General features: G+C 38.0%; 1 protein-coding gene across 1 annotated transcript in view; it reads right to left on the reverse strand.

The window, feature by feature from the left end:
* Nucleotides 1-6,889, reverse strand: part of KPNA1 (karyopherin subunit alpha 1) — a 44,841-nt gene extending 37,952 nt beyond the window's left edge. The window contains exons 1-4 of the mRNA XM_010168704.2: nt 6,749-6,889; nt 4,138-4,245; nt 2,102-2,201; nt 1,458-1,552 (exon numbers count right to left, since the gene is read on the reverse strand). Of these exons, the coding sequence (XP_010167006.1) occupies nt 1,458-1,552; nt 2,102-2,201; nt 4,138-4,245; nt 6,749-6,877 (432 nt within the window). The 5' untranslated portion in view covers nt 6,878-6,889. The remainder of the gene's footprint in view (nt 1-1,457; nt 1,553-2,101; nt 2,202-4,137; nt 4,246-6,748) is intronic.
* Between the last annotated feature and the right edge of the window lie 9,458 nt (nt 6,890-16,347).

Genomic DNA, 16,347 nt, shown 5'->3' on the forward strand with positions numbered 1-16,347 from the left:
AAAAAATCTATGCTTGTGTCGAAGAACACTTTCAGAAACACTGACAGAGTAAAAACAAATATTAAGTGAGGTCAAGAGGAACTTTCTAACTGATCACAGCAAAAAGTTCTGCCTGCAGACCCTGAACTGCCAAGCAGGCAGACAGATTTGGCAAAATGAAGGAAAATTAACCAGTTGGAATGGAATATCAACAGCAATGTACTTGGGTTTATATTTTCAATGCTTTGTTACAAACTCTCTAGGACAAGCTTGGAATTTTCAACTTTGATTTTTGCTCTTTCCATGTAAAGATCAATACGTGGTATGCCAGTAAGGCTGTGAGAACTTGACTCAGTCTACAATTGCTTTTGAAGTTTTTTGGACTAGAGCTGTATCTGTATTTTTTGAAGTATCTTCTATCCTTACTTTCCCTTCCTATTCAAGTATGTCCTTCAAACATTAGGAGCTTGTTTCACTTTATCTGCCTGTCTTATGCTTCCAGATTAGAGCCCTATAAGTATTTAAAGGCATTAATTTTATTTTTTTTTTAATATCAGATTACTTACAAACTTTCCACTGGGGTTACAAACCAATAAATTGACTTAAATCTGATATATATTCTTAGGTACTGCCCACAGACTCCTCAAAAGAAACCAACAGACTTTTGGAATTCTGTGGATATCAATTTGAAAAGTAATTCCTATAAATGATATTTTTCCTTATACATTAGAGAAAAGGTATGTTATCATTTTTTTTTCATATCCCCACTCACCAAAATTTGGATTTCACATGGCATTAACAAAATTCTTGTCTTCTGCATTTTGAAGGAACATTGACTCTAACCATTTTGAAAGAACATTGATTCTAACCTATTGTATTTAATGATTACCTGTTTACATTTTTTTTCTTTTATTAGGGGATTGGTTTTCTTTCATTTTCTACTTGAAAAGAGGACAGCTGGAAATGAGAAAAAGCTCCAAGAAGCAAGTCCACGATAAATTAACTACCATTGCAGCAAACACAATTTAGTTCTTCAAATCAAAGTAACTAAGTTTCAAGGTTTCTACATTTATCATTATGGATTGTAATTCTAATTCTGAACTGTTTTTAACTTAATCAAAAATGTAAGTCCTAAGTCTAAAGATTTAAAACTGTCTTCAGTTAGTACAAAAAAGACAAACACTAAAGTTTAGTTTAATAGCTTTTCATCTGGTGAGGCCCAAATTTCAAAGTCTGTTTTTGTTATAGGAGAAGGTGTAAAGATCCCATCCTAGCCATCATACAACACAACTCAGACATGTCTCTCTCCTGTTCCCATCAGACGTCTTGCTAGAAACCCTGAAGAGAAAATAGCTTTTTGATCTTAATGAGAAAAAAGAGAGGAAGTACAGCTAATTAAGCAAATCACTGATTATTTTCTACCTAATTTGCATTACCAAATGCCTTCACAATACAGGAATATAGATATATTTGGATACCTGTAATGTACAATTTTCTTTTCGTTTGAGGAACTCCACAAACCTGGCCACCACTCCTGGTGTGCTTATGACTTCATCTATTGGGGGATTTGGTTCTATTCAAAACAAAAAGCAAAGTTAAATACATTCATTTCTTTTCCAGGGAATTTTCAAGTTATAGCACCAAAATAATATCCAATGACATAACAATTTGCCTTTTCTAAAAATGTCTTCTTTTTCTGCAATACTGCTTTATTGATACTAAGAGGCAATGAATTCATATGTCACCAGAAGCAAATTTTGATTTAATATGATTCAAAACATTAAGGGACTCAGTCATTTAGGTGGACCAGCTTCACAGCAGTGGTTCTGCAGTCACTCTGGGACACGCACATGCAGAGCTCAGCTTCTGTAAAGCAGCGTCTCTGAGCCACAGAGACACTGTCTACAACACTTACATTACAGAGCAGAGATACATCGGCATCATTTAGTAGTTTTACACATTTCAAGAACAGAAGTGACTATTACTTACACGTAGCTCACATTTTCCAAAACAGAGCTTCACTCAGAAATTTCTGTATGAAACTCAATCTTTCCTGCTGTCAAAGTAAAAACACATGCCAGAGATGCTTCTACATTTTTCTCCAAGTAATTTCAGCCCTTACCTTTAGAAAGAAGCTTTCGGAATTTCTGGGTGGCTGAAAGCTGCTGTTCTGGACTATTGGAGAAAATCATCTCAATCATATCAGAGGTGATGACTGCACTCTAGGATTCAGGTGGGGGAGACAGAATGAGTGTGATAGAGAGCAAGAGGGAGAAGAAAATCTGGGATTAGTGGTAAAAAAGATATAACATTCACTAAACAGGTATCAATTTTATCTCTTACTGAGTAAAAATCTAGATAAGACCAGTATGGACAACAAATAAGTCATCATATATGTACATCTATATTATCAGCATCATTCTTAAGTGTAGTCTTTCTGCTCTGAAAGCAAAAATTCAAATTTTACTCAAGCTATGGCAAGAAAATTACTCTTTCAGAACCTCTCACTGGTATTCTCTCCCCTTTTTTTCCATCTCCCCTCCTCTAAAATAAATGTAAAATTGTCAGCTTCAACAAAAGGTAGTTTAAATTGGAATAGCAATTACTGTTATGGAAGAACATCACTTTGACTATGCAATTGGTTAGATTTCTGCAACATGTACATTTTGAGTCACTCTTACACTGAAATGCACAGGATCTGCCATTTTTAGAAGAGCTGACAAACCTAATGCTTGCACAGAGTATTAAATTCTCCATAATACTGATAGTTTCCACTAATACGACTAAATTAAATCAGCGACCTTGCTTATGCCAGGTAAAATCTGACATTCTGTTCACCACACATGTAAATCCATGTAAAGAAGCATAAGGAAAGTCAGATTTTTTTTCTGATCTAAATCCTTAGATAGAACTGATCCTACACATGTAAATCCATGTAAAGAAGCATAAAGAAAGTCAGATTTTTTTTTTCTTTCACCACTTCTGATCTAAATCCTTAGATAGAACTGATCCAAAACCTGAGATAGATAGGGAGACAGATGACAGTGCTGAAAATAAAACTTTGTCTGTAACAGCTGTCTAACACTTCCTCTAACTTTTAAGACTCTGAAGTGAATGAGCTACTACCATTATACAGTTTACTGGTTTAGGTATCTCAATTAGATAGGCTCCTTGCCTTACTTTTTAACCATCTAATTTAAATTTCATATAAGCTTCCACACTAGTGATTAAATGGAATTTAGGACTTTTCTGATGTTTAAAGACTATCTTGAAGAGTAAAACAATATATTCTATTAGTCATCTAGCATATTTTTTTAATAGGCATTTCTCTGTTTCTCGGTAATTTTCAAGGCTGGTATATCCACCAACAGAAACAATGATTTCTATGAGAATAATCTTCTAGAAAACCATGTTTCCTATGAAAGCATCATTTGCATACCTTGAATACAGACACAAGTGTGAAAATCAGTGGTCAGACTTTTAAGTGAGGACTACATTTTTCTTAAATCTGTTACAGCCCAAATCTATTTATTACCATTTTTCCTTCCTGGGAGAGGACTGCAGTAAACAAACAGGGAGAAAGCAGAAAAATCTAATTTCCACTTAAAGGGTTTTTTTTGTAGGACAAAAGTCCAGCTTGGAAAGGTGTTTATATGCAGATAGATATGCTAGGTCTAGCTGTGTTTTCAACATCCTGGCTAAAAATGGTGCTACTTGAAAGTTAGCTAACAAAGACTTCCACTGAACCCTTATTTACTTTGTAAACTACAATAACACATTGCCTAGTTGGTATTTTCACGTTTCAAGCATTATGAATTTCAGATTATAAAAACCCCCAAACAACTCTGGGCAATAGTTGATAAAATCACCTATAATAGTGAACATAAAAAACCAGGAAGCAATCAGCCTGCCTGGAACAATGACATTTTATTTAATTTTCTAAAGCATATCCACTAAGCAACCACTCACTCTATCCAGAACATTTTTTTCTCATGTAATCTGTTTCAGGGCAGATCACAGAGACAGGTGTTTAAGGGTTGTCCATAAGCTCTTTAAATACCATTTTCCACATTCTTCTGGAATTCCAGTCCCCTCAAGTCACTGCAGGACAGGTCTGCTCAATTTCAACAGACACTGTATTCCTTTCTCATCACTTACAGAAGTCATCTCCATGTTGTTCATCTGAGCCTCATGGAAGCCACCATCTGACATAACTTCCTCTTCTGCTTCTTCCTCAGCTGTTGCAACATTTCGGCGTTTAAACAACTAAAGAAAGAAAGCATTTAATGTATATTATACAGACAGTATATACACAGTATGTCATGTTAGGCTGCAATAAAAGTGACATATGCTACCACCTGAAAGAAGCTAGTATACTGGTTATAAAACTCCTCCAGATAGTAAATGAAGAAAGCAAACAGAGTAAATGAAAACAGCAATGTGCTAGAATATTGGTTCCCAACATTTCTGGAAAATTCTGACTAATATTCCCTTCTCTTCCTCACTGTCCCTCCATCTACAAGCTATCACTAGCTTCCAAACAATTGCTTTCTTGCAGCAGAGGATGCTGGCGCTCAAAGACCTGAAAAATTGCTGTGTATAACAGATCTTTGCAGGACACCTGCAGAAGCTGGGGTAACTGAGTAACTGTGGTAGAGAGGGCTTTGGAGGATGATCACATGGGATTGGTCTCAAGAAATTATACTGGGATGAACAGAATTTGGTTGCTAGCACTTAGAGAAGGTACCTATTTTAGGATGTCATGAGAAGAGCTAGAGAGGCTACAGCTTCTCCCCTTAATCCAGTTGTCTCATTGGAAGAAACATTAGCAATCTAAGATGGGTTTGGGAGTGCTGCTTGGTCTGTTGAGTTCAGGAAACAAGATTCCAGCGTGAAGCCATGTCAGATTTACACCACTGCAGCCAGGCATGACGGAACCCTGACACAGACCCACTGTTACTCTTCTCTCCAGAGAGGAAACAACATGCAAAGCTGCTAAGTCTCTAGCAACCCTAGCTCAATGACAGGGATCCTTGTGGAATGCCACTCCTTCTAAGCCACTGTTTGATGTGTCCACTCAAGCTCAACAAACATGCTCAAATACAATCGTAAACAAAAATTTATACCTTGGCAAGTTATGTGAAAATTCAGCGGCCTGAGGTTGTTTTTGTAGGGTTGTTCATCTTAAACAAACAAAAAACCCCACAAAACAAAACACAAAAACAAAACCCAGGGAATTCAAACAAGCGTCAAAAACCTATGGGCCAAATACATGAAAAAAAAAAGAACCTGCACAAGGTTTGAAATTGCAGAGCTGCAGACTCTGCTTGCAGCTTCACTTCTGTTCCACTGTTACTCCAGTGAGAACTAACAATTTTCCTTAACAGAAGGAAATACTGCCACACACTTTACTTAGCCAACCTGTGCTAACTAGGTCCAAGGAAGGTTAAGAGGCACAGATAACACAGAAATGACTCATCGTTTTCCTGATTTAGTAACGGCTTTACAAATAAGACCAACGACATTCTGTGCTACCAGTAGTCTGCAAATGCTACCTGCAGTTACTGAGGAATTACTGAGAAAAATCAACAAGAAGTATGGCAATTTTGTTTCGGAACACTCCTCTGACTTTCTTTGAAAGCATCTGGTATTGACACTGTGAAAATGATATTAAACAGAACAGATTACAGACTTGATGTACCATTCCAAACACAAGCATATTACTAACTTCATTCTAACTCCAGAAACCTCAACACTGATTAAAAAGGTTTCATTATAACTTTGTTTGAAATTGAATCAATCCCTTAAAGCTTCCAATGAACACAACCAAGAACAAAAGGAAGAACTGTTCAGAGCTACCTGTTTTACCCTGGAGGTACTTAAAAGATGTGCAGACGTGGTGCTTAGGGACATGGTTTAAAGGTAGACTTAGCAGTGTTAGGTTTACGGTTGGACTCAGTGATCTTAAAGGTCTTTTCCAACCAAAATGATTCTATAATGTATTATAGATGGTTTTTATCACATCTTGTCACTGCTGTTGTTTCCTGATTAAAGCTGCAGAGCACCTGTCACTCTGCAATATGAATGAAGTCGTAAGAACCACCAAGACACAAGCAGGTACAGCAGCTTTCCAAGCATTCTTCTCAATCACTTTGCTTATAACATACACTAGATCCACTACTCAAGGTACCAGCCTTATGGGTATAGAGATAGAATGAACTTTTGTAAATTCATAAATTAACTGAAACTTAAAGACAGACAACTGAGAAGAATCGGCTCAACAAATTATTTCTTTCCTCAAGAAAACCATTACTACAACTTACAGGGACACGGTCAGACCTTCCCCTGTTCTAGCTGCAATGTTTCCTTCCATTTCATCCCAGCTTGCCACTCTTTTAACAGAGATTAGAGCCACAACAACTCAGGTAGGAAAAAAAAACCCAAACAAAAAATCTCACAAAAACAAAAAGATACACAAAAATACAAAACCAGAGTTCATCAATCACCTTCAGTGTACGGTCAGACAAATTGTATTTAAGCTGTTCTGGTCAATCTTACACTGGAGCAAATGAGGAGCACTCAACTCTAGGTTTTGTAGAGCCTGCAGAAGAGGCAGTAAAGTCTGCAAGTAACTGATTTCAGACTGACTATGTCTGAATTTGGCGCAGCAGGAACAACTAAGAAGGGGCTTGGGAGAAGCAAAGAGCCAGAGACAGTGCACAAGACTGTTTAAGGATTGGTTACAGTCATCACAACTGTAGTACAATACCTGTTCCTCTCTCTTTTGCTTCCGTAGCTGAAGACCCTCTTCCTCCCGCCTGCGACGCATCTCATCAGGGTTTAGAGATTTGTTCTTGTAGCTCTTCAGCCGGAAATTCTCTTTTCCTGAGGTTGTCATGATTCCTTTGAAATGCAATTAAAAAGAGAAGTCAAAAAACATTAACTCTTCAACAACACATCATTTTATATTCTGCCCATCTCTTAACCTCTGGAGCCACGTACTTCCAGCCACTGCCCCCGTAAATCCCGTCACCTAACTGCCAGTAACTTAGAAGGTATAAAGCAAAATTTCACAGAATTGGCACTTTGCTGTGCCAGTTCTTCACATCAGACTAACAAACTTCTATTTTACTCGCTGAGGCTGCAAGGTATGAATAAGTTAAATACTTTATTAAGAAAGAACTGAGATCTATAAGGGAGAGGATACAGCCTGGGCTAAAAAGAAAATCACACTAATAAATCTTAACATTTCTCCACACAGGGAATTAGCCAAACTAATTATATCCCCCGTCTTCACTCTAAAGTGAAGGTGTCTTAGCTGCTTTTCAGCTTAATTCACTTTGCAAGTCAGTACAAGGGCTTTTTTGCACTCCAAATCCACATTTTAAGTTAATTCAATACAATTCTGTGTTCCTTCTATCCAGACAAAACCTACAAGAAAAATGGGAGAGAGAAATTTTAAGTGAGGATGGTTTAATCACTGAAAATGCTCACTCCTGCAAGGAAAGTGGTGCTATTCTTTCCCTCCTTCCCAGCCTCTAATCATGCCACTGTTTATGCAGAAGGGCCTTTTTTCAGTCTATGATTTCCAAGTACTGTCTGTCTTGCATAACTCAGTGGATCAGCATTTATATCTAACCATGATAATTTTCCCACGTACAACGCTGCACTTTGGAGTTACTTTGCATAAATCAATAGCTATAAAACTGCGTGGGAAGATCTTTCCCTTCAATCAATAGCCTGTAGATCAGGTCTCTACTCTCAGTGCTCCATTCTGCTGACACTTGTCTCCATCCATCCCCCCTTTAAATCCAAAAAAGGATAGGAACTAAATGCTAAACATCTCAGTGTTTCAATGCCTCTTCATACAGACACGGAATCTCTAATACATTGTAAACACCTGCAACTCTGTAATACAAAATTTAGGAAACTATGCTGTATAAGAAGTTACTCTCCAAAGCTTTTAAAGGTATCTTTCAAACACCCTAACTTGATGAATTAAATATGCTACCTACCTCAAATTCTGTAAGCATAGAATCACCAGGTGATAAATGATCTCCTGTGCACTTTTTACTTTAAAATGGAGCAACCCAAGTGTACACAGACTCTCAACAGCTTAGGTTTCCTATTTAAAATACATCAAATGTACAATCGAGTCTACTCTGACCTCCTCTTCTTTCAGTTAGCACAAAGAGTTTCAAGAGATTAAAAAAACCAGAGGATACTCAAATGTGCTTCTTATTAGAGCCACTTTTTAAGCTGCTGCTTCCTGACAAGCGTTTGCAAGAATTCTGATGATCAGAACTGACTTTCACAAAACACTTTCTGGGTACCACTTCAAGCGTTACTGTATTTTGCCAACTGAGATTTAAAGAACTGCTAAGAGACATGAAAGTTCTGTATTTGAGATCAGTCACCAATTGCACTGAGCACAACATAAAAACCTGAGCATACAGGTAAGTAATTTAGCAGCCTAATTCTGCTGAAAAGGTTCTTCCTGAAATGGCTTTTTTTTAAACAAAGGTCCTACAAAAAGATAAATCTCAACACCAGAAGTTCCCTCCATCATTCTTAACAGCTTAGAGACCCTTTTCTTCCTGTGTTTAGGTGTCTGAGCTTAAAGTGTTCATGTTTCTTGTAATATGCTTGGCAATAACATTTTCTTCTCGTTTTTAGTTTAAGTGACTACTATTTGTATATTAAATATACAAAGTACTTGGGGAAGCCCTGAATTTTAACTGTTAAAAAAAAAAAGGTTCAGGCTAAGAAATACGCAGAGCACAAAATTTCTTCTGTTTCTAAAGCATTTTGAAAAAAATATTTGATATACTTTAGAATTAAGAAAATGAACTCAAACACCAGATGGACAACCATGAGCTAAAAGGACAGGCCTAAGAGGAAAGTGGCTTTGCAGCCACTCTAGTCAATCTGCCCTTGAGCATGAACAAACACAGCCACACAGAACAGCTCAGATAAGATCTCGGCTTTTCCATGACATTATTCATAATTCTCCATTTTTGTCTGAAACACAACTTCTCAAACTTACAAAATTCCATTTGCTTTTATTTGAGATTTCAAGACTTCAGTAGCTCCTCTGATCATTTCACATCATCACTCTTAATCCCCGAATGTCTTAAAGAAATCCTTGACAGCAGGCTTGCTTATTTCTTATCACACAATTTCACCTCATTGCTACTATGTAGCCCCTCCATATGATGTTCCAATGTTTCTAAACATCACAGACACCATCCAACTTCACCAGCAGCACGTTTCCTTGGCGTATTCTTCCTTACTGTACTTATTTGCCCGATTTCTCCTCATCTCCCAACTTGTGTATCAATTTATTTCTTTAAGGTCAGAAGCAAAATTGAAAGGATTTTCATTTTCCTCTCAGAGCCCTATTTGCCCTCTCTGTTATGTCTTATATCATCATTTCATTTATTGAAAATACAGGCACAACATTTACCGGTTTCTTATTTAAATTCCCTGACTACCTCAACCCCTCATGTTTTTCTTATTCTGTTTATTTTTATAACTTAAAAATTATCCTCTATTTATGACACCCTTTACAAGCTTCAGCTGTAACTTTTTGGTTATGCTCGTTTCTGGCTTTCAAGACAGCTCCCTTTGCTGACAAACCCCCTCTTCTATTTTCTGAGTAATCTGTAATCTGTGTATTGTATACTCTGGGAATAAAGCCTTCCTACAAGTTCCTACCACCAAATGACTAGGAAGACAAGGTTTCTTCTATTAAAGGTGGAAAAAAATAAGCTCCCTTCACCGTTGAGAAGTAACCAAATTCAAATAGTAACAAGTTCAATAATTTATCTCATAGTAGTCCCTCACTGGTAGTAAATACACAAAATCTCAACACACAGGCAAGTATAAAAATATGTGGATATCTGTGGCTATCTAACCTACATAACTATTAAATCCAAAGTTATTTTCTACAGCTTTTGTAATATCCTCAGTGTCTCCTAAAATCAATTCTTTCTTCATCATTGCTTTACTGGTTCCTCAACCACATCAAGGATTTCACCTAGCCCACATCTCCTGCTGCTAGCATCTTTAGACCTATTCAGTGTGAGCACACAAATAATTTTTTTAAGACTGAGGATAAAATAATTCTATGATAGCTGCCACAGTCATCCAAGGACAGTTTTCTATACATCTCCTTTTCCATTTTTTCAGGATGTAGCCTTTCCCCCAGACTAAACAACAGAGGCAAAACTACTTCAAATTGCCTCTCGCTGGTCTTCAGCAGCTTTGTTGTGGCTTAACTGAAAAATCTTTCAATGGTCACTTTAAATTCACCCATAGTAATTTCTTTTTAGCAAGTAGTAAATCCTGGATCTTCTCTGCACTAAGAAAATTAATCCTACTTCTGGTGAAAATCTCTGGTGGTTGTCATGGAAATGTTCTACTCGTCTTTTCATTCCTAAAGACAGCATAGTATTTTCCACGGTTTTGGATACTCCCGTCCATAGATAAAAACCTCTGGTGACTCAGTGAGTTTTCATGGTGTATTCTTTGGGTTTTCTGTGCACTCAAATCCCATATAAGACTTTCTCCTCTTCAGTTTGGCTGCCATAAAAAAAAAGATTTTTAGTAAAATTAAAAACACCATCTATTCCTGAATGTCTGCATTTCACTAAGGAAATTATGATCCCCAAATTTTTCACTGATCTAGACAAGTACCCTACCAAATGTGGATGCATTCAAAGCACTCTTTTTGAGGAGAAAGGAAGAGTACTGCATTTCTCCTTGCTCATCAGGTCAAAGAAATTCAGAGGCACTGGGAAATGCACAGTCACTTACTGTGATGACCTACCTTGTCCCAAGCAATCATCTAGATAGGAACAAAAACGAACTGCTTGTCTTCTTAAATCAGATATCACTGTCACTAGACTAGAATGCTTTGATAAAAGGAACATCATTTGACTAATATTCTTGGATACTCCACACGTCAGAGGTATCCAGATGTCAAAATAAAGGCCTTACAAATAAAGACCTGCATAATAGTGTATATCACCCAGATGACTGAAACTAAGACTACCATATACACTACTGATACTAAAGACCGTTAGAGACAAACTTTCCTTTCACAGAATCACAGAATGTCAGGGATTGGAAGGGACCTCAAAAGATCATCTAGTCCAATCCCCCTGCCAGAGCAGGAACCTAAACGAGATCACACAGGAAGGCGTCCAGGCAGACTTTGGAAGTAGGGGTGGGAATAAGGGAAAAAAAAATGTATTTCAGAAGTGTAGATCTGAACAAGAAATTCTACTTTCCAATGGAAATATATCATAAGAGGAAGACCTGAAAATGAAGGTGGACAAGGAGGCTGAAAAGAAACTGTGTAAGTGGTAAAAAAAAAAAAAGTTATCTTCAAGATCCATGATCCAACACGCTACCAGTCTCCATTTCCTAACTAAAAAAGGCAGTTGTCAGAAGCCACGGACTTACTGGAGTCACACTCGTGAGCTCTACTGTACTGTCTCTCCTTTAGATTGCTGCCAGAGAGACGGTGAAAAGATACAAGAGACACTGCTGGCCCTGAAAGGACAACCCGTGCTGGAAACAGCACTGTCAAGACAGAATCCCAGGCAGTGAGAGAAGCTGGAATTATTCCAGGTAAGAAATGATTCAGCTACGCTACAAAACCTTTACTTCCAAGGAGATTTTTGTTTGTTTATTGGCTCTGCCATAGGACTCTAGACCTCCTAGAGAATTAAAGCTTCCTTATACCATCGTGCTTCTTGACATCACGCCAAATACCTACAGCACAGCCTGGGCAGATGTTTCAGCAACTCACTGAGCTCTGATTACAGAATGCATCAACTTCTGACACTCTTAGTGACAGACTAGAAAACCCATCCAATTTTAAAAACTATTCTGAAAGCAGCACTTGGTCATTCATCACTCTTATCAAGACACTCCCTAAATCCAATATTTTGGCCACAAATGTGTTTCGTTTTTCCTTCCTGAAGTGTAGATTTTCAAGAGTCCTTCTACTTTGCTTTTTGACAATTCTCACACAACAGGTTCAAGATGCTAACAAGTATTTAAATCTTGTGACAATAAACTGTCAGCTTTCTTGGAGGTAACAGACAATGAAAGGTCTGCATAACAAAACATTAATAATATATGGCTTTAAATGATAAAAATATCACCTCAGATTAATGCCATTTTCCTGAAAAAAATTCTAGAGCAACATCCTATCTCTGTCATCATCCTACAGAGATGAAAACATGTCCACCAAGCTTCTACAGTGTTATCTGAGGAAAAAAAAAGAAAATATAGACAATCAGCAGACTGACTTCTCTCTTCACCACCACCTCCTGTTGTTTAAAAAACTGGCTCTAATTAGATAATAATTTTGGTGAAGCTATATCTGCTTCTTTTGCAAAATTATTTGACAAAGCATACTGGATTATAGGGGTGTATGCAAATGCCCATCAATAGAAACACCCACATCACCTGAGGGACAGAGTGTTACTTCCTAATTTCCAAAGTCTTCAGACTAAAGCTCGGGACATCTAAAGGAAAGGCCATTTAACATCTCAACTATAAAAAGCTATTGTTCAAGCACAACACCACCAATCTCTAAAACTTTTGCTTAACTTTCTCCAGCTATAAAATGGGATTGGGAAACGTCTCTCACAGGCACCACAGAATTAACAGTTATAGTATTTGTAAAGACCTGCAAAGTCAGTTTTGTTGATGATATATCAAAACCTAGCACTAACAAGGACATAAAATGATCATATGCATTTCATTTTCAGTGGCTGGGGAAAGCTGCAGCAGCAGGCACCAGTACTAGTCACTAGCAGGAACTAGAGACTTCAGTTTATGCAGAAGAGCAGAGATCTCCACTCCTAGGGCAACCAGCACACAGGAACCACAGAATTGCCCAGACTGGAAAAGACCTTTAAGATCATTTGAGTCCAATCACTAACCTCACACTGACAAGTCCCAACTAAACCATGTCCCTAAGTACTATGTCTACGCGACTCTTAAATACCTCCAGGGATGAGGACTCCACCACTGCCCTGGGCAGCCTGTTCCAATACCTGGTAACACTTTCAGTGAAGAAATTTCTCCTCATATCCAATCTAAACCTCCCCTGGTGCAACCTGAGGCCATTTCCTCTTGTCCTGTTGCTTGTTACTTGGGAGAAGAGACCAACCCCCACCTGGCTACACCCTCCTTTCAGGTAGTTGTAGAGAGGGACAAGGTCTCCCCTCAGCCTCCTTTTCTCCAGGCTAAACAACCCCAGTTCCCACAGCTGCTTCTCATCACACTTATTCTCCAGCCCCTCCATGCCCTTCTTGAAGTGAGGGGCTCAAAACTGGACACAGAACTTGAGGTGCCGAGTACATGGGCACAATCACTGCCCTACTCCTGCTGGCCACACTATTCCTGATACAAGCCAGGATGCTGTTGGCCTTCTTGGCCACATGGACACACTGCTGGCTCATGTTCAGCCAGCTGTCAACCAACACCCCCAGGTCCCTCTCTGCTGAGCAGCTCTCCAGCCACTCCTCCCAAAGCCTGTAGCACTGCCAGGGGTTGCTGTGGCCAAAGTGCAGAACCCAGCATTTGGCCTTAGTGAAACTCATGCAATTGGTCTTGGCCCATCGATCCAGTCTGTCCAGATCCCTCTGCTGTGCCTCCCTACCCTCAAGCAGATCAAAATGATGGAGAAGAAACAGAACCACCAACTTCTGCTATGCAAAAGGCCAGAAGACTAAAGGAGCTTTAACCAGAAAATAACGTCCTCAGATAAAAACAGATAGCCTTGAAACAGGGTTCAGACTTTTAGGAACCTTCTGTCAAAACCTGGAAGTAGTGAGGGGACTTCTTCACACAACTGCTGCCCATCTCAGCAGCTTTCAAATCTGCTTTCTTTCACAGGCTTCCTAGTCTTAGGTTTTTTCTGTGCCCAGCAGGAGGCCTCAACTGACAATTGCTTCTGTTCTAGCACCCTTATAAACACGTGAAATAGCAAAGCAAGTATTAACCCACTTAATCTATCGCAAATGCAGCATGTTCTAGTTCTCTGGTCATTTGGCAAGTTGAACTCCTACTTGACCAAAACAAGGTCAATCTTAAGATTTAGGACAATTAATACAAGGCCTGAAAAGACATACAATTTTACACAATCTGCAACATGAAAGTATAGACTAATTAAAAAGTTCAACACTGACTGTTTTTCAAATGTAAGAGATATGCTTAAAAGCAAACCAAAGGGAGAAAAGAAAATAGACTGTGTTATCTGAACAATGCTGAGGACATCTGATGTCAGGTTTGTAGGGATGTCACATTTCAACAATGTGATGGCCTCATCTTCCACAAAAAAATGAGTTAGAGAAGTGTTTAAAATAAACAATAACTACATCAAACTATAGCAGAAGTTGGGGTTTTTTTCCTAAATTACCAATCTTGAAGGGCCAATAGATTATACTCCAGGTAACATTCAGAAAGATCTTACATGCTCACAAAACTTAAGGATTTTTAAGAGACATGCCTGAAGTCAGCCCAACACCAACTGGCCAGCCCCCTGATCTTCCTTTTTTACACTAAAAAACATCACTGAAAAGATTATGTAGTAATGCATTTACAAGGTTTACTGGAAAATAGTTTTATCAGGGGGAGTGGGGTGGTGGTAAAAATCAATAAAAGATTATTCACTGTATAACTAGCACTTCACTACACATTTACTATTGCCAAGTTATTTCCAAAATGTTTTGACTTCCATTTTTTTAAAGGCCCATTTTGACTTGAGGTATATCTTTCAAAGTTCCAGAAAGCTTTTAACTTAAGAAAGAAAAAAAAGATCAATTCTCAAAGCCAGGTCAACTTCAAAGGAAAACAAATTCATTAACTGAGCCTTTCTGATTTGAGTTACAAACACAAAATTCCTTTACTGCATTCAAAGTCACTGCAGTGCAATAACTCTGTTTGAATTTAAAAAAATAATAATGCTAACCAAAACTACCCTGATTTCTATAACCTCACAGTCCACAATCAATCTGAAACCAAAAAGTTCCCACAAGTCATAAAACAAAGCAGCTAGTGATGGGGAATTAAACTTTTCAGCTGCACCGGATTACACTAACATTAAAAAAAATAAACTTCACTTGAACGTGCCCATCTACACGAAATAACAAAAGCACTTTTTCCTGTGTGCCAAACTAAAATGTAATCTGTTTCTTTTAAAGCAGAGATTCATTTGTATTTTGATTAAGATTATGGCACATCTTCCCTGCACTTACAGAATGAACTAACCTACAATGTATTTTCTGTGAGGTCATACCTAAAAACTAGGCCGTTTGAAAAACAACAGTCATGTGTATCATTTGACAGACATCATCTGTCAGAAAAAAAATCACCCTAACATTTCTCACATCCTAACGTGCCCTAAACATTCTTTACAAGGGAACAAGAGTGCACCTTTCAGTATTTCGGATCATGAAAAGAAGAAATCATAGACACTTTAAATGAAATTAGGTTTAACATAGACTAAATTATTAATTAAGTTGACTTTGTAGTTTCAAACAACTTTTGTTTGGGGTTGTGAATGCCAGAAGGCACTGAAACCAAACCTACCTCATGCCTCCTCTGATGACAAATTTGCCTTCAACAAATACACTGGTGGCTGTGACTCAGCATTATGGCAGAAGCACAAAATAACCATAAAACAAAATTCTACTGATTTCATACTAACTTTGGACATCAGCAACCGAAAGAGTCACATCAGACTGATGTATCAGCCACATCAAGCCAAACCCCACAGGAACATTAAAGCTCGACGACGCTCACTTTGCCTTCCTCACCCCATGTACATCCAGCAACCCCCTCACCAAAAACTCTTGAATCCAACACACAGCACATTCACAAGACACCTCTTTTCCTTTCTGATCATTTTGCAATATATTTTTTTAAAAAAAGAGGCAAAACAAGAACACACAGCCAGTTAAAGAGGTGATCATGTGGAAGCTATAAAGGAGTCCTGCCTCTTTTAAGAGGCAATCTCATCCCATTTCAGACAAAAACGTCACAACAATCTAAGCACATCACAACATTATTATCTGACTTTACTTAAAGGTAAATTGTGGTTTGTATGCCACCAAAAGGTGGTTTGTCTGCCAAAATGACATTTTCATGTATCAGCAGGTGAGTTTTCTTTCAAGTATTAACCTCAGCACTAGATTTGGTAGGCTTATCATGTCTCATTGGCAGATAAATACATTCAGGATGTTTATCCACGGGACATTTATTTCTAAAAACAGCATATCACTTATGTATAATCTCAATGCCCAGACTGTAAAAAAATAAAATAAAGATCTCTGTGTGTCAAAC

This window comes from Antrostomus carolinensis, unplaced genomic scaffold (assembly GCF_000700745.2).
Source record: "Antrostomus carolinensis isolate BGI_N321 unplaced genomic scaffold, ASM70074v2 scaffold9100, whole genome shotgun sequence".
Classification (NCBI taxonomy): domain Eukaryota; kingdom Metazoa; phylum Chordata; class Aves; order Caprimulgiformes; family Caprimulgidae; genus Antrostomus; species Antrostomus carolinensis.